The sequence below is a fragment of the Oryx dammah genome, unplaced genomic scaffold (genome assembly GCF_014754425.2).
Source record: "Oryx dammah isolate SB20612 unplaced genomic scaffold, SCBI_Odam_1.1 HiC_scaffold_1, whole genome shotgun sequence".
In the NCBI taxonomy this organism is placed as follows: domain Eukaryota; kingdom Metazoa; phylum Chordata; class Mammalia; order Artiodactyla; family Bovidae; genus Oryx; species Oryx dammah.
This window is the reverse complement of record NW_024070185.1, coordinates 62292937-62318880: the sequence shown is the minus strand read 5'-3', so window position 1 is coordinate 62318880 and position 25944 is coordinate 62292937. Positions and strand designations below refer to the sequence as shown.

Below are 25944 nucleotides of genomic sequence, written 5' to 3'. Positions count from 1 at the left end.
TTGCCCCACTACTTCATGATATAAATGGAGGAACTGAGGGAAGGGAGGTGTTCCACCCACCTGGCTGGTGGCAGAGCAGGACTAGACCTCAGCTCTCCCCGAGTGCCAACCTCAGCGTGCTCAGACGCACACCTGTGCCCAAGTGTCCTTCCTTTGCCACTTTTGTGTCCAGCTTTTATTGACTGTCAGACCTGGGCCTTGCAGATACTCCCGTTTACATGTTTTTAAAACAGACACTGATTTTGTTGGCAGAGGATATTGTGCTGGGAGCATGTTCACATCAGCACAACAGTTAGTTTTCCAAAGTCTTGGGATCTCAGATGTGCCTTACTGCCAGGATGGAGAGGCATTGATTTGTTGAGTAGGCTGCCCAAGTTGGAAGGGCTCCTGGTTATCATTCTTATTTCAGAGGGGAAACTAAAGCTCAGACATGGGAAGGACCTGGCTTTGGGACAGTGAGTTCGTTCCTTCACTTCTCTGGTTCACCTCCAAGAGAGGCTGGCCTAGACTGTTTCTGGGACCTTTCTGGAATTTACCCAGAGGGTGGGCCTGACCTCTACCTTGGGGTTACTAGATCCTAAATTGCCTCATGCCATTGACCTCAAAAAAGGCTTCTCAATGAGGTCGCTATGCTGTTTTCTGCGGTGCCCTTCAAGTCCTCCCTCTCCCTGTCTGTTTCTCTCTCCCTCACCTCCTGTCCTCTTTTAGGAGGGGCAGTGGCACAGCAGAGCTGCCTTACAAATAGCCAGCCCAGCAGTGGGGCTCCCTTTGCAGAGACACCCAGGCCGTCTCAGTGCTCGCTGGCAGGATTTTGGAAGTCGGCCCATCCCACCCTCCCTCTGAAGACCTTGAAAAATGCTGTTTTTGGCTTCTTGTTTATAAAGTTCCTGGTGCCTTCTAAACCCTTTTATCTATTGTAGAGGAAACATTTAGTAGGAGGCTCTGTTACCCTCTTTGTAAAACTAAAACACAAAGTAGTTGGAAATGGGAGGCAGTTTAGGGGAAAAGATGAAAAGGAGAGCCAGGAATCCATGGTCCTGCTTGACTTTTTTATTCCAGAAGTGTAGAGGTTGGTATCGCAAGAACGTGGCACACAGTAGACCCTGGTACAAGTTTATTGAATTAATCTGTAGGCAAAAGACCTGAATTCAAGCCTGTGCTCTGAAGTTTACCGGCAATGTGACCCCGGGCAAGTCACTTCATCTCCCTAAGCCCCAGCTTCCTTCTCTGGAAAATGGATGACGCTAATGCCAACTCTGCCTGTCCCCTGGGGCTGGGCTGTATGAGATCTTGCTCTATAAATTTTGGGTGATAGGAAACTAGTCACATCACTAGCATGCTGCCTCGTTCCTGACTGGCTGTTGGTAAACGTTTACTGAATCGGTGAGTGATTCAGCTCATGGAAATTTGAAAGCATGTTCATTTATTCGTGGTCTCCAGTGGCTTGAGTCTAGGCAGAGTGTCTGACAAACAGCGGTTGGTCTTGACAACAGAAACATAAACCAAAGCTACCTCACAATGGTGGCCACTGCTGTCCCAGGCTAGAGAAATGAACTTTTTTTGCAAACTTAGGAGTGCTGGACAGACAGAACTACCTCTAAAATAATATGTCAGGGACCTCCTGGTCCCTCTTGAGGGTGAAACATTTTGAATCCAGAGAGGGATTCAAAGCCAAAGCATGACCTTCCTCACCCCTGGCTTCCCTCCATTCACTCCATTTTCAAGACTTCCCAGGGACCTTACCTCCCAACAGGACAATCTTAGAGGGGGCAGGTGTGCCAGATACCATCAGTGTCCCACCTGTAGTCCCTGAGCATTCATGGTTCCAATCATCTTATTAAGGGCACCTGTGCTTTTCGCCCTCTGCAAGGAGCGGGGCCCATATCCAGGGAGAGAATGCTTCCAGGGCAGCCCTGAGCTGGGGATGGATGCAGAGTAAAGGATAAATCCCTCAGGGTCCTTCCTCCCTTGGTTGGAAACTCCCAAGAACTCCAAAGTGTGTCTGCTCTGTCTACAGAGGTCCCCATGGAATTGAGCCTCAGCTGGGCTCTCAGGAACCTGCTCATTAGTGCAGCTTGCCCTGGCTCCCTTCCCTTCCCTGTCTCACCTCCCCACACTCCTATTAGAGTATTCAAGGATCACCTCCCAAATAAATTACATGCACTCTCTCTCTTGTCTCAGGCACCCTTCTGAGGGATCCACCCATGGCTGTAGGTAAGGCAGGTATTAGTATCCCCTCACCACACACTTGGGGTGCAGTGGGCCTAACCCCCTTTCAACTCCAAGTTCAGAACCCCTCCCTCCAGGCCATTGCTGACTTGCACCAAATCACGTGTAGATGAGAATGAATACTAGGGAATTGGCGCTTTTTTCCCCATAAGAGAAGAAAGAATCCATGTTACTAACAAAGTCTAAACATGGCTCAGAATTTGCAGCAGGGAAGGAAGTTGAGTGAAGCCATGATTAGAGCCTTGTTTATGCTGTTCGTGGTGAAACCCCAGCATCTGATGCTCTAACTCACCATCCCTGCCTTCATTAGGCCTGTTTGTAAGAATTCGGTGAATGACAATCTGCTTGAATTCTGCACTGTTTCTGTGCAGCATAAAGGACTCAGACTTTGGAGTTTTATACTTCAGCACCTGATCTGAAAGAATGGGGTCTTCCACCATCTAACGACATAATTGTCATTCAGAAGGTACCGATGAAATGCAGGCTCGTCCTCCCCATTTGCAAACATTAATTACCGTTTGGTCTTCAGGGTAACAGATATGGTTCTATTCAGTGTGCATTTCCTGAGCATCTGCCAGGTGCTCTACCAGCTCCTCTGGGAAAGCCAACTTGAATAAGATATGGCCCCTCCCCGCAGGGGCTTCATAATCTCCCTGGCCAAGTGCCAGTGCCTATAAAAGAGGGAATATAATTTCCAAGAACCTACTAGAAAACTTTCAGAGCTAGTTTGACTCCAGTTTGAAACTCAAGGCTGATTTTTAATATCCTTTTCCTTCTGTGAAGGCATGTATCATAGCCCTCTTCACTAAGCCGTGGGTTTGGAAAGAGCAGTTTGTTGGACTGCCTCTCAGCTTGACGTAGTTGAGTGGAGACATAGTCCACTAAACTGCAGGTTACACCTGAAGGGCTGTGGGTCAGCAGAAATGGAAGGACACACGTGAATATGGGCTCTTGCAGGCTGGAAGTCTGACCCTGACCTTGATGCCTCCCAGTCCTCATGATCCAGGGCTTATTTTTCTTGGAGCTCAAGGAAGATGGCTTGGAAAGACAGAAGTATTTAGCAGACCTTGTCTTTCATTGAGCCACAAACTCTCCGTGTTGAGGGGAACCCTGACTTTCCTTTACAGCATTGTCTCTGCTTGAATGCCTTCAGTGACAGGGAACTTACCTTCTATCATGTGGAAAGTTTCGAAGCAGGCATACCTAATCATTGCTAGCCATGCACTGTGGCTTAATCTTTCTGAGCCATCATTTTAGCACTTATTTTAACACATGATTGACCAGGGGATTTTTGCAGAAACTAACACCTGTGGCTGGCAATTTGTTACGTAAGTGAGAATTGAAATATCTCCTGTGAATAACAGTTGGCTAAGAAAAGATGTGTTAATACCTCTCTGGTCAATAATGAGTTAAAGTAGTGAAATGAAAGGTTTTCCTTACTTAAAAGTAATGGTGAGAATCCACTGACATGAGGCTGTGAATGAGCCTGACTCAGTGACTAGCGCAGATGAGAGCCGTGATAGCTACTGGCTTCCTGCTCCTCTCACGGACACTTTTCACAATGATCCCAGATTTACCATGTCCAGAACTGCTTGAGCAAGGTGCTGTCTTATTCCTAAGGACACACTTCACACTCCTCATTTCATGGAATGTTGTTATCACTGGTCCACGGAAGCCCCTCTGCTTGTTTGTTTATACCTTTATTTCCCTTATTTATTTTCATCTGCCACTCCTACCTACCCCAAGAAAGGCAAGCATTCTCAATGTTTAACGCATGTATTGTGTTTGTGTGTTTCCTTGCAAAATGTGTATTGCTGTTTTGTGTGCATATTTTGACTCTGCATCGAGGCAACTGGATGTTTCTTTCTTTTCCTGCTCCGCAATTTGTTTTTAAGCCACTCCACATGGCCAGGTGTACATAGAGGCCGTGGCCCTCACAGGACATAGCCCTCCACTCCCCTGATGACACCACCTAGATCACCTTCAACTGCCTGCCTCCACACGTAGTGAGTGTCCTCGGACATGTTCCCTATGAACCCAGCTGGGCGTTTCTTGAGGACAAATGCCCATGAGCTGAATTGTTGGGTCAGAAGGTGTGTCAACACTGAACATGCCTAAAATTTGCCAGGCAGCTCTCAGAAATGTCCCTACCTGTGCAGCTCCTACCAGCATGAGGAATTCCACGTCCCTACCTCCCACCCTCAGTTGGTGTTTCCCATCTCATTGTTTGCCAGTCTAAAGATATAAAGTAATATTATGCTGTGGTTTTGAGTATCGTTTGTCCCTGATGACTGATGAGTTTGGGCATTTCTTCCTGTGTTTGTCAGCCATTTGTTGTTAACTGTCGGTTCTGATCCTTGGACCGCCTTTATTTTGAGGGTATTGTCTTTTGCTTGTTGATTTGCAAGAGTTCCTCACATAATTTTGATTTCAGCTTCCTATTGGGGCTTTAGGCTTTGCAAACATCTTCTCCCATTTGGTCATTTGTCTCTAAGCTTAAAGTCCCTGATGAATGGAAGTTCTTAATTTTGATGTGCTAATTTTCATTCTTTTTTTTTTTGATCCTATGGTTTGGGCTTTTAAAGTTTCTCAGTGGTCATTTCCTGGCATCACCACAGCACACGGGATACTGAGATGGACAAGACATTGCCCTTGCCATCAGGGAACCCTGGTCTAGTAGGGGGCAGACACAGGACTCCCACCTGAGTGTTTTAGGTGATAAGGGCATTCAGAGGAAAGTCTGAATCTGCCCTACTTGGAAGATTCCAGGAAAGCTACCTGGGAGAGGCAGCATTCAAGATAAACTCTAAAGGACTAGCGGGAGTTAGCCAAGAAGAAGTGAGGAAAGGTGTTCCAGATGCAGAGAACCCATTGTATCTGTACATGTTCTGTGTCTCCTCAGGCATTCAGCTTTTGTCTCTGGGACAGTTTGCATAAATCAGTGGACAAGTCTACCCTTGGCAAGATTATTATACTCCTGGGGCATTTGGCTAGTGTCCACTTAGCCTGTTAAAAATCTCAAAACAAATATCGATGAAGTTAACCTATTAAAAATGTGGCAATGACGTACTGTTTGTGCTGGAGATGAGTTGAGGGGGAGGGCTCCAGGCCAAGGGAGCCCTCTCTGCCTGGTGCTGCTGAGAGGTACTGCTGAGACCTGCTTGCGCCCCATGGGAGGACAGTGACTGTCGAGGTCCTGTCCACGGGCAGTGACCAGACTTCGCGGGATGGGGTATTGCATGCATGCGCAATCGCTCAATTGTGTCCGACTCTTTGTGACCCCACAGACTGTAGCCTGCCAGGCTTCTCTCTCCATAGGGTGAGTGAATCAATGAAGTAAAAAATCACTTCCCGAGGGATGGCTGGCCAGCCTGGAGAAAAGCAGAATCAAGACTCAAAATCGCCATGTCCCTGTCTCTGAAGCCTGGTCAGGAGTGGGAGTGGCTATGATGCATGACCCCAGGCAAAGCCAGGACTGGGAGGGGAAGTCTCAAGGTGCACACTTCAGTTTGGAGTGAGGAAGACCCTTCAGAGCAGTTGCAGAATCGTGGAACAAGAGCAGGAGGGCGCAGAGATTTCCCTGACTAGCCCACTTGTTTTATCAACACCCAGGCAGAGGAGGGCACTTCCCCAGGACTCATTACTGAGAAGAAGGCAAAACCAAGACCCCCTTCCAGGGGGCTTATCCTCTAGCCAGATCTCTTTCCTTTCCCCTAGTCCTACAATGGAGTAATTTTATAGAATCTTTGATTCTCACTGAGCCAAGATTGTCTTTTGTTTTACATCTCAGAGTTTTATATTTCTAGATGTTTACAACAACAATTAAACCTTAAAGGACACATATACTTCCCTCGGGCTTTCCAGGTAGCTCAATGGGTAAAGAATCTGCAGGAGACCCAGGAGATGGGGGTTCAATTTCTGAGTCGGGAAGATCCCCTGGAGGAAGGCATGGCAACCCACTCCAGTATTTTTGCCTGGAGAATCCCATGGACAGAGGAGTCTGGCAGGCTACAAACCATGGGTTCATGAAAAGTCAGACATGACTGAACGACTTGAGCATGCACGCATACTTCCCTCAGTGCAGACCTTGAGTCCATTGAGGAAGAATGAACCTTTGGTGGGGAGGGGAATAGAGGCCAGGAAGCAGGATGTGGGGTCTCAGCTGCAGCAGGAGGTAGGCGACCCTACATCTGGCCCTCTCACCCACGGGCTGCAGGCAGGAAGGAGGCAGGATCACTCTGTGACTGAAGCAGTCCCCCAGCTGTCCCGTGGATGCTCTCGGGCCCACAGCCAGACAGTATTTTCAGACTGGACTTTTTTCGGCAGCCTAATTTTCACCAATAGGACTTATTTTCTTTATGTATCATCCAAATCCAAAGTTTGATATAAAGAAAAATAAAAAATGCACTTTTCTAGGAAAACACTTTTTTTTTTTTTTTTTGCACCACAACAAGGAACTGGTATTATCCTACAGGAAAAGGGGCTCTGTGTTTTACAGTATTTTGAGCCTCTGAGAACAGAAAGTGTCAGCATTGCAGGGTTCTTGGTTTTATCCAGCAGTTTTCAACTCTAGATATGCATTAGTCAACTTCAGTTCAGTTCAGTTCAGTCGCTCAGTCGTGTCCGACTCTTTGCTACCCTATGAATCGCAGCATGACAGGCCTCCCTATCCATCACCAACTCCCGGAGTTCACTCAGACTTGCATCCATCGAGTCAGTGATGCCATCCAGCCATCTCATCCTCTGTCATCCCCTTTTCCTCCTGCCCCTAATCCCTCCCACATCAGAGTCTTTTCCAATGAGTCAACTGTTCGCATAAGGTGGCCAAAGTACTGGAGTTTCAGCTTCAGCATCATTCCCTCCAAAGAAATCCCAAGGCTGATCTCCTTAGTCAACTTAGGGAACTTTTAAAAGTACTGCCACCCAGGGTTTACCCTTCAACTCCACCCGACCCTGCCCCACAACTATAAATTTTAATATAATGGATCCACGTTGGGACCCAGGCATCTGAATTTTCTAGAAATTCCCCAGGTGACTCTAGTGTCTGGCCAGGACTGAAAACTATTGGAACCCCTGCAGTGCACTTTGTGGGTGGCGAAACTGAGGCCCCCCAAAAGAGAACGATCTGTCCAGGGTCACACAATAAGTCAGTAGCAACTTCCAGCAGGGCAGGCGGGGCAGGGAAGAGAGCCAGTGGCAGATGCAATACCACAGCCCCTTCCCCCACACCCTGCTCTATTCTCTCCTGCCCTTGTGAGTCATCTTTCTAGACTGTCCATAAGTCCCCTGGTCTGCAGTCTGCACGTCTGTATAAGTGGTTAGTGTTCTTTGCCCAACAGAGTTACCAAGGAGCCCAAGAGTTAAAAGTTGAAAGTGGCTGGGCTGTGGGTGAAGGGAGAAACACAGGGGACACCATCCTTCCCCTGAAGAGCCAGGCGGGGCGGGGGGGGGGGGGTTGGCTGGGCCTATGGCAGGGGAGGGGACCCTGTGCTGCCCAGGACCACCGAAGCGAGACTTGAGGTTCCACTCAGGAACTGACTGGCTGGCAGGAATCACAAGGCCTGGGCACACCAAGGGCATGGCTCCAGCACAGCTTCTCACATGTCACCCAGTACCCTGAGCCCACAGCAACTGGAGAGGAGCAGTTCTCGCGGAAGCCTTCCTGGAAGAGGTGAATAGGATTCGGACATATTGGTTTGCTAGAGGGAGGGAAAAGCCACCTTCCAAGCAGAGAGACCCTTGTGGGAAACAATGGTAGTAAGAAAGCGCCATAGTGTAGTAACAGAGTGTTCAGTTCAGTTCAGTTCGGTCGCTCAGTCGTGTCCGACTCTTTGCAGCCCCGTGAACTGCAGCACACCAGGCTTCCCTGTCCATCACCAACTCCCGGAGTTCACCCAAACTCATGTCCATCAGTCAGTGATGCCATCCAACCATCTCATCCTCTGTCGTCCCCTTCTCCTCCTGCCCCCAATCCCTCCCAGCATCAGAATCTTTTCCGATGAGTCAACTCTTCGCATGAGGTGGCCAAAGTATTGGAGTTTCAGCTTTAGCATCAGTCCTTCCAAAGAACACCCAGGACTGATCTCCTTTAGAATGGACTGGTTGGATCTCCTTGAAGTCCAAGGGACTCTCAAGAGTCTTCTCCAACACCACAGTTCAAAAGCATCAATTCTTCGGTGCTCAGCTTTCTTCACAGTCCAGCTCTCACATCCTTACATGACCACAGGAAAAACCATAGCCTTGACTAGATGGACCTTTGTTGGCAAAGTAATGTCTCTGCTTTTCAATATGCTATCTAGGTTGGTCATAACTTTTCTTCCAAGGAGTAAGCATCTTTTAATTTCATGGCTGCAATCACCATCTGCAGTGATTTTGGAGCTCCCCAAAATAAAGTCTGACACTGTTTCCACTGTTTCCCCATCTATTTGCCATGAAGTGATGGGACCAGATGCCATGATCTTCGTTTTCTAAATGTTGAGTTTTAAGCCAACTTTTTCACTCTTCTCTTTCACTTTCATCAAGAGGCTTTTTAGCTCCTCTTCACTTTCTGCTATAAGGGTGTTGTCATCTGCATATCTGAGGTTATTGAGATTTCTCCCCGCAATCTTGATTCCAGCTTGTGCTTCTTCCAGCCCAACATTTCTCATGATGTACTCTGCATAGAAGTTAAATAAGCAGGGGGACAACATAGAGCCTTGACGTACTCCTTTTCCTATTTGGAACCAGTCTGTTGTTCCATGTCCAGTTCTAACTGTTGCTTCCTGACCTGCATATAGGTTTCTCAAGAGGCAGGTCAGGTGGTCTGGTATTCCCATCTCTTTCAGAATTTTCCACAGTTTATTGTGATCCACGCAGTGTTCAGGAACCCCACAAATAGTTCACAGTTACTTTTGTCATAACTCAAATAGCTACAACTTATTGAACACTTGCTGTGAGTGAGGCCCCAAGCCAGAAACTGCCTCTCGTCTCCTCTGTAGCCCTCACGGCCACTGAGAGCTGCCGTTTTACACTTAGAGCCCAGCTGCTCACAAGGTGCAGCAGGAAGGGATGTAGGACCTGCAACTGGGAAGATTTTGCCCACCCAGGAGAGCTGGGTGAGATCACAGTCACTAAATTACAAGGTCAGAGATTATGAATTATTTTTTAATCTTTGTAACTTCAGCACAGAGCCTGGCACCCTATCATTTATTGAGTGAATGAAGTGATTAAGGGATTTAATATGCACAGCCTTCAGCACCCAGATGTCCAAGGTCAGCTCGGTCAGGGAAGTGAACTTAGCTAGCCTTCCACCACCTGCTCTTTTGAGGGATTCCTCATTATGAAATAGCTTAGGCGGGGCCTGGCGTGCAGTAGGCACTCAATAAGTATGGGCCAAATAACCAGCAGCCCTGGTTGCTCAGTATGCGTAGGAAGATGCTCTGAATTCGGAACTGAGACTCAAGTTCAGGCAACCCCTTAGTCGCTGCCCAGCACGTGGCCCTCAGTGTTCACTTAGCAACTTGAGGCTCCTCCCTCACCTGCACACTGGGGTGAATTACGCCTGATTCAGGGTTTGCTGGGAAACTCTGAATGCAGGAATGTGTGAAGCTCCCCTCCCCCAGCCTCCAAGCAGTGCACCCAGGGAGAGACTACAGTGATTATGGTCGTCGTTGCAGGAAGCTGAGTATTATTTTGGTGCCACAGGATGGATGGTATAGTGGGGAGTGTGAGTCAGAGGAGTGGGCTGTGTGGCTGGGGGCGCAGTGAGGTGCCAGCCACACCACTTTCCGGCTCCTGGTGATTTATTCCAATCAGCCTGCATATTTCATTGGCTGCCTCCCCACACCAAATAAATAAATCAGAGCCTTCTCTGAGCAGTGGGAGCTGATTAGGGCTGAGACTTCAAAAGGCCAGAGCAGGGATGCTCGAGCTCCCAGCAGAGGCTGCTAATGTGACATTTAGGAGCTGGGTGACCCCAGCAAGTGATAGCCGCCTACACAGTATGAGGCCCCCCCACAAGTAGCGGGGAGACCTTTGCAGGGAGAAGGAAGTGACTTTTACAGTCCTGTGTTCCACCGCCGGTCAAAGGAATGCAGGCAGAAATGTGGCCAGTGGGATTCCCTGTTTCATTTCCTGAATTTTTATAAGGAACCAGCAGCACACCTGCATCTCTGCAGAGAAATCCACTTAGAGCCAGAGCCCCGGGGGGCAGCTCCCCCGGCCACGGTCTTGGGATTCCTGCTGCTGTGTCTCTTTATGACCCTTGGGCATTCTGAGCACCAGGGTCTGCAGCTCTGGGTACCCTCCTGCCCCTCTGTTGGGCAGGTGGGCACTCTTCTTTGTAGTTATCACACTCAGAATGCCCAGGTGGTCCATGGAGTGGGCAGCTCAGGCCCAAAACTGTCACCTCTCAGAGATCCCATTGAGGCAGCCACATGTGGAAACAGTCCTGGGTTTGAGCCTCAACTCTGCTCTTAGGGGGGCCCTGATCAGTGGGGCCCTAGGCAAAGCTGTAACCTGCCTGAGCCTCAGTTTTCTCATCTGTAAAGTGGGACTGAAACCACTTAACTCCACACAACTGTGAGAACTAAACAAGGAAAGGCACATAAATTTGAATCCCCTTGGCCCTTCCCCGCCGACTCGCCACCCTGTCCCAGCCTGCGCTACTCCGGGGCCCCACTCTCTACTCCTTGCCATTGTTTCTGTGCCTCTAACCCCACCTTGAATGAACTCTCTGTTCAAGGGGATCCTTGTCCCTGTCTTGGTGGCATGTGGCATGGCTGGCCAGCTCCCTTGTGAAATTGTCCCTTTCCTTGCGCCCACGCTATTCTGGCGTCCTGGCCCCTCTTCCCCAATCTCTCTGCTTCATCTTTGCTCTGCCCACCCCAGAGATCAGTGCTCCCCAGGGTCTGCCCTTGATCTTCTTCTCTTCTCACTTGCCACTGTCCCTGGAGGTCTCCTTCCTGCCCCCTCCTCCAACTCCCAATTTACATGCTAATGACCCCAACTCTCTCCACCCCCCACCGCTGCTCCCCCAGCTCCAGACCCAAGGATGTCTCTATCCCGATGATCCATGGGTACCTCAAGCTCAGCATGTCCAAACTGGAAGCTGTCATCTTTCCACCTTCTTTGACCCCTCCTGGGCTCCCCATTGGGAACGGCTCTGAGCCCACTTGCCCCCTCATTTGGTTTGTTCCCCTGTCCCCCATCTTCCCCACCTGCAGATCACCCAGCTGTCCACATTTTACCTGGAGAAAAAAAAAACTTGTCAAATCTAATCCCCATCTCTCCATTCCTCCTACCACCACCATGGGCAAGTCTTTGTCATGATCTAAGTCCGCCAGCAGAATGGTATCAAAGAGGAAGGTAAATTCACATGTATCACTTGGATCTAAAAAGATACCTGAACAAGTGCATCTATATGGAGGAAGCAAGAAGAGGAATAAAGGAGACTTGGTGCTGGGTGTAACACAGAGCGGTGCGGCCTCTGAAGGATGTGAATTTTGCCTCAGGATGAATTAGTAGGGATATAACATGTGGGATAAAGGAGGGGGTTGTCCTTTCTACCTGCTGCTGACCACTCACGTGACTTTAGATCATGCCTAAAGGGTATTGGGTCAGTCCTTGGGTCTACACCTTATCAGACAGTGATATTGTGAGGTGTGGTCTAAGTTGGGGCCTGGAAATGGTGGGAAGTAGAAATGATGTTCAGTGATGATGTTCAGTACATGCTAATGACCCCAGCTCTCTCCACCCCCCACCCCTGCTCCCCCAGCTCCAGACCCAAGGATGTCTCCATCCCGATGATGCCTGGGCACTGAGGTTGGAGGGCGGGGGCTTCCCTGGTGGCTCAGTGATAAAGAAACTGCCTGCAATGCAGGATACGCGGGTTCAAACCCTGGGTCGGGAAGATCCCCCAGAGAAGGAAATGGCAATCTACTCCAGTATTCTTGCCTGGAGTATTCCATGAACAGAGGAGCCTGGTGGGCTACAGTCCATGGGGTCACAAAAGAGTCAGGCGCAACTTAGCAGCTAAACAACAACAAAAGGTGGCTACTGCCAGAGAGATGATGTGTTTTTGTCTTCAAGTCTCTAGAGCTCTCCCGGGGCAGAGGGAGCAGGGGTGGTCTGTGTGGTCCTAGAGGGCAGAGCCAGATGGCAGAGTAAAGTTACAGAGAAAGCATTCGGCTCAATAATGCACAAAAGACTTGGTAACAGGTGGAGAGTCCGGGTTCTTGGTGGGGGGTAGACTCCCTATCCATAGATGTACTGCAGAGGATGAATGACCAGCTGATGAGACCATGTGAGAGACTGTTTGTGCGTCCACCTGGAAAAGGCAATGGAGGAAAGGAAAAGCCTGCAGGAATATAGCTGGGGCCTGTGGGCGAGCAAGAGCTGAGACAGGAGCACCCAGATCTAACCAGCCATGGTCCCTTGTTCCCCGCAGACAGCCGGGAGGTGAAGGTGGGAGAATACAATGCTGTGGCTGACACACTGGAGATCACCAATGACACCATTAGGTTCCAAGGTAAGGCAGGTGGGCTTTTCAGAGGGGTCCTGCTCAGGTGCTCCCAGGCCTGGGCGTCGTCTGAGAGTTGGGGACAAGCTCAGAGTCACTGGTTTCATGGGAAAGAAGGAACATCCTCTCCTCTCAGTCCGTGCACTCACTCCCTGAGGACGGGCTACCATCACTCACATGGGAGCTGGGCTCCAGCCCCTGGGACAAGCCACTTGTGTGTTCATGGAGTGCTAGCCCTCACCAAGGCATCTGTGTTTAAACCACTGAGTGACCAAGAGTAATTCTTTCCCTGTGTGGCCCAGTTAAATGTTGCTCTAGCTCCCCCTCAGAGAAGACGTGGATGGGCTGGTGATAAGGCCTCTCCACCTGCTGCGCTTCTGGGAATTCCTCCTCAGCACCGAGAACCAGATCAGAAGACTCCTCTGTTCAGCCTGCCCTGGTGACCCCCAGCTGAGTTCTCGGCGCTTTTCTCTTTGCTTCCACAGTCTTTCGTCTCTGTCACTCCCATGGCCGCTGTCCCTTTGCATTGAAACTACTAGGCTATTCGACCATGAGCTCCCTGACTAGATCCTATTTGACTTTAAATTCCCGGCACCAGCCAGGGTCTGGCACATGTTGGGGGCTCGGTGATATGTGATGAAAAAGTAATTCATGATTGATCGAGTCAGTGGATGAGTGGGTGGGTGAATAAATGAGTGAATGGGTGAGGGTATTAGTCAGTGAGGAAGTGGGTGGCTGGATGGGTGGAAGGACAGGTGGGTGGATGGATGGATAGATGGTGGGGGGCTGGTAGATGGCCAGCCTCGTCATGGAGTGGCTGGGGAGGAACCTTGCATACCCATAGCACCAGGATGCTGTTACTTTGATTCCACTGGGAATGCAAAGAATAGACATCTGGCTTTCTGCACCTGGAGTTCCTTCTTAAATCCAAGGCCACCAGAAAAGGCGAGCCCATGAACTGTTTGGTTAGCTTTTGGATCTATGGGATTCCTCCAAGCTCCAGGTGGTCTCAAAGAGGAGGCATGGTCTTTCCGTTCCCACCTGAGGGAGCTGTCACCAAGCCCGTAGTCACGTATTACCTCGTGGAGCCACAGAAAAATTCTGAAAGGTGATTGGGTGAGTCCCGTCATCCCTGTTGTATAGATGAGAAAAAGGCTCAGAAAACCCCAAATTCACACAGCCTGTGAGAGACAAAGCCGGTTCTAACCACGAGAGTCTGATCCCTAAGACAGGGCTATTTGCTCCTGGATGTGGGAGATCTGGGTTTGCTGAATAAGGATTCTAGGTTTACAAACTGAAAGAAAAATTCAAACAAAAAATAAACTAAAAACACAAAACATAACTGAGAGGGAAAATGTGAGTAAAAAATTTTAACAGCCCAGCCAGGATAGTAGCTGGTTCTAGTTAGGAAGCATGAGGCCAAGGTAGCCCTGAGGCAGCAGCTGTTCCTGGCTCACCTCCTGCTTCTCAGAGCTTCCCTGCACCACCCAGAGGGTGGATGACCAGTCTTTGAGCCCAGGGCCGAGTCAGGACGCCTCTGGATGCAGGGCAGAGCCCAGCTCTCCTGTCCTCACCCCACCTGGATTCAGCTCTCATCCAGCCCCCTGGGCCTTACCCACCCACCAGCAGTCTAACCCCCTCAAGTCTGTTCTGCCCTTGACTGCCATGTCGCACTGAAAGACACGCCACTCTGAGGCTCACATAGTCCCCATTGCTCACAGAGAGGGGTGGTTCCAAGACCTCCAGGATGGCACCCTGCCCCCACTTCTCTGTCTCCTCTTTCCAGTCTCCGCAACAAGACCACTTACAGTTCTGCAAATGTGCCTTCGCCTGTACTGGGCCCATTGCCCAGAATGCCCCTTTGTCCATGTCTTCCTCGCAAACAGCCAACTACTTACCTTCCTCCCAAGACTCGGCTCCCACACCATCTCCTTTCTATAGCCTTTCCTGAGCCCATCAGGCAAGACTGCACTCTGCTCCCTGCCTCCCACTCAGGCAGGTGCTCTCTGTGCCTGGTGCTCTCACACTACCTGTACCCTACCACTACAGGCAGTTTGCAGAGTGCTTAGAGCACAGGCTTCTGGCGAGGCAGATCTGGGTTCCAATCTGGCCAACTTTGCCACTCACTATCTGTAAAAACCACTTAGCACCTGGGAAACTATTCCCTCACCCAGTAAAATGGGAATAATCTTCTCTACCCAGAAGGCTCTTGGATAATGCAGCCCACGCTATGTGGGGGACCGGAGGAGAGGAGAGGAAGATGGGAAGTAGCAGGAAAATTTTCCAGGGGTTGAGCTTTTACTTCTAGAGATAAGAGATGGTGTTAGTTCTGTCACCTTGAGTTTGCTTTTGCTTTGACTTTTGGCCCTCAAAGCCACTCGTGTATTACGTTGCATAGATGTACGTTGCATAGATGTGCTTAATGCTTTACATTAATCAAGCCAAAGGATTCTTAGCTGTTTTTGAACCTGACAGCTCCCCTATACTGTTTAGATGATTCATACTCTTTTTATCCACTGAATGTTTCCAAACACATTTGAACTTGCTAGCAGAGTTTTTAAACACAGGTGTTCAGGGGAGTTCTCAGTCCCTGCAACCCCATCTGCCCATCCTCTGCTTATCTCCTGGGAGTGGAGGCATAACTAAGGCTGGCACAGCCATGGTGGGGTCACCGTGAACCCTAGTGGTTCTCCCAGGTTTGACCGCTTTTGAGCATCTGGCTGATTCCATACATCCCCACTGGGAGACACACTCCAAAGTCTCACAGTCCCAGAGCAGAAATCTGATCTGAAATAGCAGCTGAGAAAGGGGGGATTTGTAAGAAACGAGAGGTGGGAAGGTGAGGAGGGGGTGTCCTGCAGTCTGTTCCTGGTAGAACAGGACAATTTTGCCACCATCCATAAAGATGAGTTTACTCTGAGGCCCTCGCAGCTCCCCCCAGGTGCCTGGTGTCCCTGAAACATAAGCAGAGCCATCGCTACAGCTGCATGGCACAATGAACCCTACAGGTTCTGTCCACAATGAACCCTACTGGCACAGCAGGGAGAGGAAGGACTGCCAGTAGCTTCTGCCTCCCGTGGTTAGTGAGTCTTATGAGAGTGGAAAACCAGAAAGAGCTTTTATAACATAATGACCTTGAGGCAGAAAAATCCACAGCCAGAGCAACTGCATGTCTCATGGAGTTGACAGGCAAGGTGTCCAGCCCTTGACACCTTGATCATGTGTTGGAACAGAATCCCTGAGAGCTCAAGCCGAGCTCCTCACCCTCCGAGGCACCCGGTGGTACCTACTCCCAGCACCCAGCCCTGCCCCTTCCAAACCACTAGTACCTTTTGGGGAATAAATGGTGATGGTTTTTCAACATGGTGGTAGACCAAATAAAATTCTAGTCTTCTAATGGCTAATGGCTATTAAATGCATCACAAATCCCTTATTGATTCTGTTTTGAGAAAGAAATAAGTCCTGACTTAGGCTCCCTGCTGGGCATACTGGCCAGCCGCTGAAGTCCGCTCACCCAGGAACACATGTGGTGCAGACTGTGTGCACAGGGGGCCAATGTCAAGGACAGCCAGGCAGGGATGCTCTCGGGGTCTGATCTGGGCACTGGACTCATCTCATGCCTTTTCCTCGACCTTCTAGGGTCTGAACCGCCAAAAGACAAGACCATCATCCTGGAGCAGCTCCGTAAGATCTCCCTGCCTCTGTACAGCATCCTCTCCGCCCTCACCATCCTGGGAATGATCATGGCCAGTGCGTTTCTCTTCTTCAACATCAAGAATCGGAATCAGAAGTAAGTTACTCATGCCCTTCTCTTGGATAGTGCTTTCTGTACTGACAAGCCTCACAGACAAAGTGTAGAATCCCCCACACGTCTTTGCCCCACTCCCCAGGGCCTTTAGGAAGCACTGCCAGAAGGGGTCTACTGAGCTCAGTCAGGGCATTCCCCATCCGTACAGCACATCACGGGCAGGAAGTGACCTCCTTCATCATCTCAACTGACCCTGGAATAATGATCCCAGTTCCACAAGACAATGCCGGCTCAGTGTTGGGGGCTGGAGCACCACCCGAGACTGCGCTGCTGCGTGTGGCAGAGCCTATCCACACTTGCCCTTCCCTCTCCGGAGGAGAGCAGCTCACTTTCTGAGTTATTCTGGTCAGCCGGGGGGCATGGCCAGCTTCTATTGTTTCCACAGCAAATCCCTGCACCCTGCTCCCCACCCTGTTATAGGAGTGCTGAGCAGGGGCTCAGCGTGTGGGCCATCAGGCGCACAACCCCGTGCCTACCCCCAGCGGTGCGGCTCTGCCGTTGTCCGGCCCAGAAGCCACACAGCCTAGCCTCCGGGGCTGCAGGACCACGTGGAATCCCGAGAGAAGTTCTTCTCTCTCTCTGCTTGCGGAGGCCAGATTTGGAGGCTCTGCATTTTTTGTTGTTGTTTTGGGGTTTGTTTTGTTTTTCATTTTAGAGGCAGCTGCTTAGGTCAAACCTATTTCCTGAAAAACAAGTTTTATTCTCTGTTGTCTTATTTATCACAGACATTGCCTCAAAAGAAAAAAAAGTGAAGCATCTCTCATCTACTCTGTACAAACCTTAAATGATGACCATGCCTGTTAGCACTTGGCACAAGGTCTGAGCACATAGTCAGCTCTCAATGTTAGATTTCCTTCCTACAAGTTGCAAGAGTTCTCATCATAGCAGCAAGTGGTCCCTGTGATATGACTGTGCGCCTTTAATTCCTTAACTGCCCCTTCTTGGCCTCCTGGGGCAGGGGATTTACTCTTTCCAGTAGGCTGGCTTCTGTATAAATTTTTTGACTGGCCTTGAAGATTAAAGAGTCTGCAAAGAGATAGGAAATAAATATCCCTGTAGTTTCAGAATCCCTCTCTCTTTTCTCTTCCTTAATGTCTTTGTGACCCCATGGACTGCAGCACGCTAGGCTTCCCTGTCCCTCACCATCTCCCAGAGTTTGCTCAAGCTCACGTCCATTGAGCAGGTGATGCCATCCAACCATCTCATCCTCTGCCACTCTCGGTCTCCTTTTGCCTTAATGCTACTGATCCTTAAGGTCTGCCCCACCCAGGAAGCCTGCCTGGACTCCTGGACTCTCCCCTCCCCCGCTTCCTATGGTAATAAGAATGAAGGAGCCTTAGGGGTTCATGGTGTGCAAAAGGACCTTCAGGGATCCAGCCCCCTCTCAGGTTTTCGTGTGCCCTAGTCAAGACATCTGTGCTTTTATAGGTAAGGAAGCTCAGTGCACTAATTGGATTGCTGGGGGTGCACCTTGAGGGGTTACACAGGCGCTTGCTGGACTCGGGGCTCCTAATTCAAAAGCCCATGAGGGGTCCATAACTTATAGCTGGTCTTTTATCTCTCGACTGTTGGTACTTTGACACTGCATTAAAGTGCGGAAGGATGAACAGAACTGCAGAATGCAAAAGAAATGCTCAGGGAATAAGTGATTATAATTACAGTCTGCAAAAGAGTGCCTGCACCGTGGGGGCACCTGAAAGCCCAGGACACTGAACAGAGTGCGCTGGGGGAGCCAGGCACTTCTGAGGGTAAATGGCAGCTGTCTGATGGTTTATCACAGCCTGCTGAAGACAGGGGGACGGTGAGGGTGGGGATTCCATATCCCACCTCCGACACGTGGTGCTGAGAGGCGCGTGCACGTGGCCCTGTTTGTGCTCTGGACAGCGTGAGCTTCAGGCAGCCCCAGTGGTTGCTGGCCTACCACCTGATGACCACAGTTCTGAGCAGCCCTGAATTCTCACCTCTATGCCTCCTAGATCTGGTCCACTCAGCACGGGAGAGTGTGGTATAGCCCAGCATTGTGACAGGTTGCTGAACTTAGATTAGAATTCTCTAGATTTGGCTATCTTCCCAGACCCAGCCCCCCCGCCCCCCCCAAAAATGTTGACTTAATGTCTTTGTGTAAACTAAAAATTCATGGTTGAAGAAGCCAACGCTACAAGCTATCCCCAGAGAAGTGATAGGTGAACTTGCCTGAGAAGACGGGAAAATCAACATCTAGAAATAGATAGCATTGGGTCCTATAGTGAGGGGGAGACAAGCCCCTTGGAGGTGGCAGCGCCTTGCGGAGGGGGCCATGGAGGAAACCAGGGCTTCCATTTTTCTCTCCCCCTCTAGCCTTGGTGACAAGATACACATTCAGAAAATATTTGCTGAAGGAATAGCTACATTAGCAGTTCTGTTAACTATAGTATCTCTTTCTCTCGTCAGGCTGATAAAGATGTCGAGTCCATATATGAACAACCTTATCATCCTGGGAGGAATGCTTTCCTATGCATCCATCTTTCTCTTTGGCCTTGATGGGTCCTTTGTCTCTGAAAAGACTTTCGAAACCCTTTGCACCGTAAGTCATTCTGCACGTTCCAGTGGTTTGTGATATAAGCTTTTCTTTGGTGGCCATGATCACCAGAAGCACAGATACAACCCAGAATTGCATGAAAATGCATGAACAGGTGGCAGACAACTTGTTCAGCCATTCAAACAGTTCAACAGGGCAAACATGGTGTAGCTTTTGGACCAGAACAGAATATTGCTTATAAAATTAAGTATTGCTTGTAAAATTAAGATCATGGATTTAACAGGCCATTGCTAGAAGACAGCCCACTAAGATTGACTGGGTAATCTTGAAGAGCAAGGGAGAAAAATACCCATTCGCCCAGAAAAGCATTGTGCCTGGAGTCAGGTTCAGGGCCATGTAAGAAGGAATACTTCTGCCCATCAACCTCAACAGCCATCACAGAATGTAAGGGGAGATATCTGCATGGATGACTTCAAGTTGTACAGAAAAGATCACGATCCTTATCCTCTTTTTAATAGCACTGTTTCTCAACACCCCCCTCTTTTTTTTTTTTTGGCTAACTGCCCCTCTAAGAAGCCTCTTTAGACTTTTTTTTCTAATTATCCATTTTTGAAATTTGAATTCCAAAGATATGCTATATGTCTGTTTATGTGCTGTACATATATATATTTATGCATTCATCATGTCCTACTCTTTACAACCCTATGAAAAGTGAAAGTGAAGTCGCTCAGTCGTGTCCGACTCTTTGCAACCCCGTGGACTGTAGCTTACCAGGCTCATCCCTCCATGGGATTCTCCAGGCAAGAGTACTAGAGTGGGTTGCCATTGTCTTCTCGAGGGGATCTTCCCGACCCAGGGATCGAACCCAGGCCTCCCACATTCCAATCAGACGCTTTAACCTCTGAGCCACCAGGGAAGCCCATATAGTTTCTACATAAAAAAGTAATATTTATTCACATTCAAGAACCAGTGTTGTCCCCCTTGGGAACTACTATCACTCCCATTGAGAATGCATAAATTTAAGGAAGCCCAAAACAGTGTAATTTATTTACTGTATGTTAGCAATGTTGTTTTGAAAATTAAGCTGTTTAAAAATGTTGATGCCAAGTCGTTGTTGTTGTTAGTTTTGTTTTTAAAATAATCTTTTTAGCAATTGTGTAGAACTCTCAGTTGCAAGTCTCTGGTTACTTTTTAAGATGAGGCTGACCAGCTGGGATTTATCTCTGGACTTTATGGTGATATTTCAAAACTGGGTTAGACGTTTGGGTCTCTCTATTGTCCTAAATGCAGTAATTCATGTAATACTCTGCCTGGAGGACCAGAGCTGGAAGGGACGGTCAAAGGATCAGGTTTAATCCAAAAGCAACTCTTGTATTAAGGTTATTTTCCTTTAAGGTGTCGAGAGCAGTCTAGGTCCATTTTTGGGGGAAGCAGTCCCTTTCATTAATAGATTATATTTGCTGTTCTGTGGTCTCAGTGTTGCCCACTACTGGATGATTATGAAATATAGGTTGGCATCGAGGGATAAACAAATGGAGGACCCCTTAAATGTGCTGCCGGTCACCAGCCACACCTTGGACCTTCAGGACCACAGTGGGTCCCTAGACTCTGGGACAGCCCGTGGACTGGAGGGAGGGCCCCGGAGCCCATGATGCTGCTGCCCTGATTCCTGCAGATGATGGTGCTGGACTGACTCTGTTAATCACCAGTAACTTCAGCATGAATTGTCTAGCTAGTGAGATGTCCCTGGAACATGTACTTTGAAAGGTTCCACTTGAGAAGTTCACAGTCAAGTCCCCAATACCCTGGGGGTCCCTGGGCTGCTCAGACATCCTTTCTCTCTGGGATGGACCCAGAGGGTAGTCAGACCCCATGTGCTCCAGAGCTCACCTGGTTCAGGCCTCCCACTCAGAGTTTTTATTCCGCCTCCATTTCACTCTGCCCTTCTGGAGGTTAAGGAGGTGAAGTCAAGAGTCACAAGACCCCCATATGCCTGGCGTCCGCCTGCTGGAAGTGTTTGTGGCTGTGGGTTAGTGGTTTGTTGCCTCAGAAGTGTGACCCCTGACACAAGGATGATGACTGCCGTTTGTGTCTTGCTCACTGGGGATGGTATGAAGCGCATGAGGCCCCCTTCATTTCTGCATCTGCGTGACTTATGTGCCCTGGGCAGCCCTGAGGGCTCATGGGCACCGTGTGTGTCTGTGGTCGCTTTTCCTGGGCAGTAGTGAGGCCTGAGGAAGGGGCTGCTCCCGAGGCATCCTGAAAAAGCTAAACGAGGAGAGTATTTAGCTCCCCTCTGTCCCTGGGGACGCCCTCCCCAAGTTTGAGGAGACCGTGACAGCAGTAATGAAAATGGTTCCAGGGCCAGCTTGGTGTCTTCTCATTTACACTTCCCGCAGTGACTCCCCAAGAGCTGAGGGGCCCACCTTTATCTCCTAGCTGAGAATTAGGGGGCAGAGCTCCACTTGGTCCCTCCCGGCTCCTTATCACTGGCACCTGCCACCTGGGAACACAGCCACTGGCCTGAGGCCCAATCTTTGGTGCTGAGACCTGAGTCCCAGCCCTTAGGGAGCCACTCCCTCCCAGAGGGGAGCTCCTGCCACCTCACCTTCCCACGAGCCAAAGGCTGTCAGAGCACACATGCTCTCTGGAGTGTGCCCCAAATTTCAGATGCCGGGTGACGCAGACTAGGGAGCCTGGTTGAGGACATCCTGCACACCCGGATGCTTTCTTTTAATGAAGCCTGACATCCCGTTCTGGGAGTCACGCTCATTTGTGTGTAAGGGGAAGGCTGTCCTGGGAAGCCTGGCAAGGCGGTATGAATAAAGCATAAAGTGCTGTACAAATAAGCATTAGCTGGAACATGAGGGCTCTGAAGATGTTAGGGCCTGGTTCTCCCCACCCCAAGGATTCATTTATTTGCAGTCAGGGCTGCTTCAGAGGCTCTGCACGGGGTAGCCCACATTCATGACTGTGGGGAAAAGGCATAACTACTGTAGATTGAATTGGGTCAGCACAAATGTGTACGTGGTTAGGACCAGGGTCATTTTAATAATCTGCAATATGGCTCAGGAAGAGGAACCCAAAGCTCTTGAATTTAGAGCCTAAGTGCCAGTCTCAGTGGGTATGATTTGGAAGGTCCTCCACTTGCTGTTCCAGGGGGGGCTGGCTCTTTATTTCATGTGGTGCCTTGGATTGCATTCCTTCTGAACCTAGAAGACACCCCCAGTAAACTCCTACTAAGTGGGGAGAGGGAGGTGGAGCAGGGCCCCCTAGGGCGGTGAGCACAGGTCTTCAACAGCCTGAGCTTCACTCCTACCTCATACACATACTGCCTCCAGACTGTGGAAGTGACTTAGCCCCTCTGAGCCTCAGTTTTGTTGTCTGTGAAATGGGCACAGTAAACCCCCCCTTGCAGGACTGTGTGCGCTACGCATGCTTAGTTGCTTCAACCGTGTCCAGCTCTTTATGACCCTGTGGACTGTAGCCCACCAGGCTCCTCTGTCCATGGGATTCTCCAGGTAGGAATACTGGAGTGGGTCGCTATGCCCTCCTCCAGGGGATCTTCCCGACCCAGGGATCGAACACGCGCCTCTTCTGTCTTCTGCATTGGCAGGCGGGTTCTTTACCACTAGTGCCCCCTGGGAAGCCCCATGCAGGACTGTGGTGTGGCCTTCATGAGATGATTCAGAGAAGCCACCTGGAGCATAAGGCAAGTAGGAAGAAGGGGGCATCATCCTCCCCGTCAGGTACAGTCTCCTGGTGTCCACTCTGCATTCTGCAGGGAATCCTAGAGGGCAGAGGCAGGGTGGCTCAGAAAGCCGCTTCAGATGTGGCCCTATAGAAGTCTCCCTTCACTCTGTCCCGCTGCCGTATGAGTGCCACGTTTCCCCTTTTAGTTTTCAACATAGAAACTAAACACAGATAAACAGTGAACACCACCTCAGGAAGCAACCCATGACAGTCACGGGATTGTGCCTCTCTAGGGGCTGTGCCTCTGCTCAGAAGGGCAGTGGGGTGAGTGCGTGTGTGAGCACACATTCACACACATGCACGCACACACACAGACACACACACATACACACAGAGCTAGGGAAGCAGTTACATTCAGTTCCATCCCCCTTTCCCTCTGACCCTTCCTGGCATCTTCCCAGCCTAGTTTCAGCAACTCTTGCTAACAGCTCCAGCTACACCGTGCTGTCTCCCTGGACACTGTGTGGGTAGTGGAGTTGCCATAGCAACGTGGCCCCTGTGGGCACAGAGCTACCTATGAGGAAAGTGCTGGGTGTGGGCCAGAGCCCTGGTGCCAGGGGGATGGAGAGCCCTCACACTCGCTCACGCAGCTCAGGAATCCCAGCCCCTGGCAGCCCAGAGAGTGAGCAGGGCAGGTGGGGAAGAAACAAGGTGCTTGCCTCCCTTGTGGAATCCCAGGCAGAAAGCCCCACACGATGTGGAGGGGTAAGAAGGACTCTGCAGGCGAGGGCAAGAAGACCCAGGTGGGCCTCGATCAAGTGTGCGTCTCCACAGCTGCAGGGGTGCCCAGAGCATTCCTGGGCGTGGAGGCGCCTGGCAGTGCCCTCCAAGCTTGTGCCCTCATAAACGAGCACTCTCCGCTGTGATTCACCTCGGGCCAGCCGCCAGGTGCAGCCTCTCCGTCAAATCTCCACAGCCACCTCCACAGAAGGCTCACTGTCCCTGCTTCATGAGAGAGAAGGCCGAAGCTCTAATGCACGGCTAGGTGGCGGGGCTGAAATATGGAACCAGCTCTGTCGGACTACAGAGATGTCTGGGACACTTCATTCATTTTTTTAAAGAAACATCTTGATTTTTTTGTTAGCTGGTTCATACCAGGAGAAACAGGCCAACTACATTCTTAGAGATGTGAGCAATATGTATCTCAACTAAAATATTTGTCCATTCAGATTTTTTAAACTTGGGGTATACAGTCATCCCTCAGTATTCACTGGGGACTGGTTCCAGGAACCCCCACAGATACCAAAATGTGAGGTTGTCCAAGTCTCTTATGTAAAATGGTGTAATATTTGAATATAACCTATGCAGTCCTCCCATGTACTTTAAATCATCTCTAGGTTACTTATAATACCTAATACAATGCAAATGCTATGTAAATAGTTGTAAATCTAATGTAAATACTATGTAAATAGTTGCTGGTGTGGCAAATTCAAGTTTTGCTTTTTGGAACTTTCTAGAATTTTTTTAAAAAAATGTTTTCAGTTTGTTCCCTGTTGTTTGAATCCATAGGTGTGGAACACATAGATACGGAGATTGACAATAGTTCACATACTGTAAAATTCACCCTATTAGGGTGTATAATTCAGTTGTTTTAGTGTATTTATTCATTTATTTGGAGAAGGCAATGGCACCCCACTCCAGCACTCTTGCCTGGAAAATCCCATGGATGGAGGAGCCTGGAGGCTGCAGTCCATGGGGTCGCTAAGAGTCGGATACGACTGAGCAACTTCCCTTTCACTTTTCACTTTCATGCATTGGAGAAGGAAATGGCAACCCACTCCAGTGTTCTTGCCTGGAGAATCCCAGGGACGGGGGAGCCTGGTGGGCTGCCATCTATGGGGTCGCACAGAGTCGGACACGACTGAAGTGACTTAGCAGTAGCAGCAGCAGCAGTATTCATTTATTTTTTTATACATCCCCAAAGTAATATCATAGTGCCTGGTGAATAAGAGAATTTCCATTAGACTGCTTGCATTCAAATCCTAACTATACTACCTCCCTGCTGTGTGACTTGAAGCTACTTAACATCTCTGAGCTTTAGTTGACTCCTCTGTAAAATGGGCATTCTCATAGGATTGTGAGGGTTAAATGAGACAGTGTATGTAAAGCACTTAGTGCCTGTCACATAAGATTCAACAAGCGCTAGTCACCATCGTTATGAATGAGTGATGAGACTGTGTCTGGACAACTGTGTTTACCTCTGAACACCTCTAAGAGAGTTACAAATAAAACAGAGCAAACTTGGGATGAAGAAGAGGCTGGAAAACTGAGGCTGATGCTGATTGATTTGGTGTAGGTATGTCCATGGCAAAACCTCCATCTTTCTATGCCCTTGCTCTGCTTGATCTGGATCAGGGACAAACTCGGGGCCTGCCTAAGTCAAAGCCCAGCTGCTGTTCTTCTGCCACCTTGAGTGCAGAGAGAAGCCTCGAGGCAGGCTGTCAGGGAGGGAAGAATGATGCACGTGAGACCTCCAAGGGCATTTACTTGGACGTGAGTCCCCAGTCATTGCATAAGCCAGTTCAGTCCAGTGCTGCTCTGATGGCAGCGCAGAGTGCAGCTCCGCTTTACCTCCCAGCTACCTCCACTTGCTGAGAATCCCGACTCCTTTATTGTTTAACCTTTTATTAAAGTAAATACACACATGCACATTTCATAAGTGTAAAGCTCAGTGAGTTTTCGCAAACTGGATTCAACTGTGAATCTAGATCAACAAACAGGCCCTTACCAGCATCCCAGAAGCCCTTCCTACCCCATTCCAGCTACTGTCTGCACCCTTCTCCTCAGAGTAACCACCATCTTAACTTCTGCCTGCACAGACAGTGCTGCTCAAAGGGCACGTAAATCACCTGCAGATCTTGGGGAATTCAGGTGACTGTTAGGTCTGGGGTGGCCGGAGATGCTGCAGCTCAAATAAGCTCTGGGGTGCTGCTGCTGCCCCCACAGACCACAGTTAGAGTAGCAAGGTCAAGATTAGAAACCATGTTTACTATTGAGTTTGTCTGTTGGAAACCAGTGATGCAAGGCAATGGAAGCACCAGAAACCTTGTCCCGTGAGGATCAGTGGGAAGAGGAAAGGGAATCATAGACCTCCACCTCGGAATCTCAGAAGCAGGGCCATCCATCCCATCACAGGAC

At 49.5% G+C, this 25944-nt stretch overlaps 1 protein-coding gene across 1 annotated transcript in view; it reads left to right on the top strand.

Annotated features, from left to right (window-relative positions):
- GABBR2 (gamma-aminobutyric acid type B receptor subunit 2) overlaps positions 1-25944 on the top strand; it is a 371768-nt gene that overhangs the window by 274598 nt on the left and 71226 nt on the right. The window contains exons 9-11 of the mRNA XM_040238757.1: positions 12656-12736; positions 16367-16517; positions 18966-19098. Of these exons, the coding sequence (XP_040094691.1) occupies positions 12656-12736; positions 16367-16517; positions 18966-19098 (365 nt within the window). The remainder of the gene's footprint in view (positions 1-12655; positions 12737-16366; positions 16518-18965; positions 19099-25944) is intronic.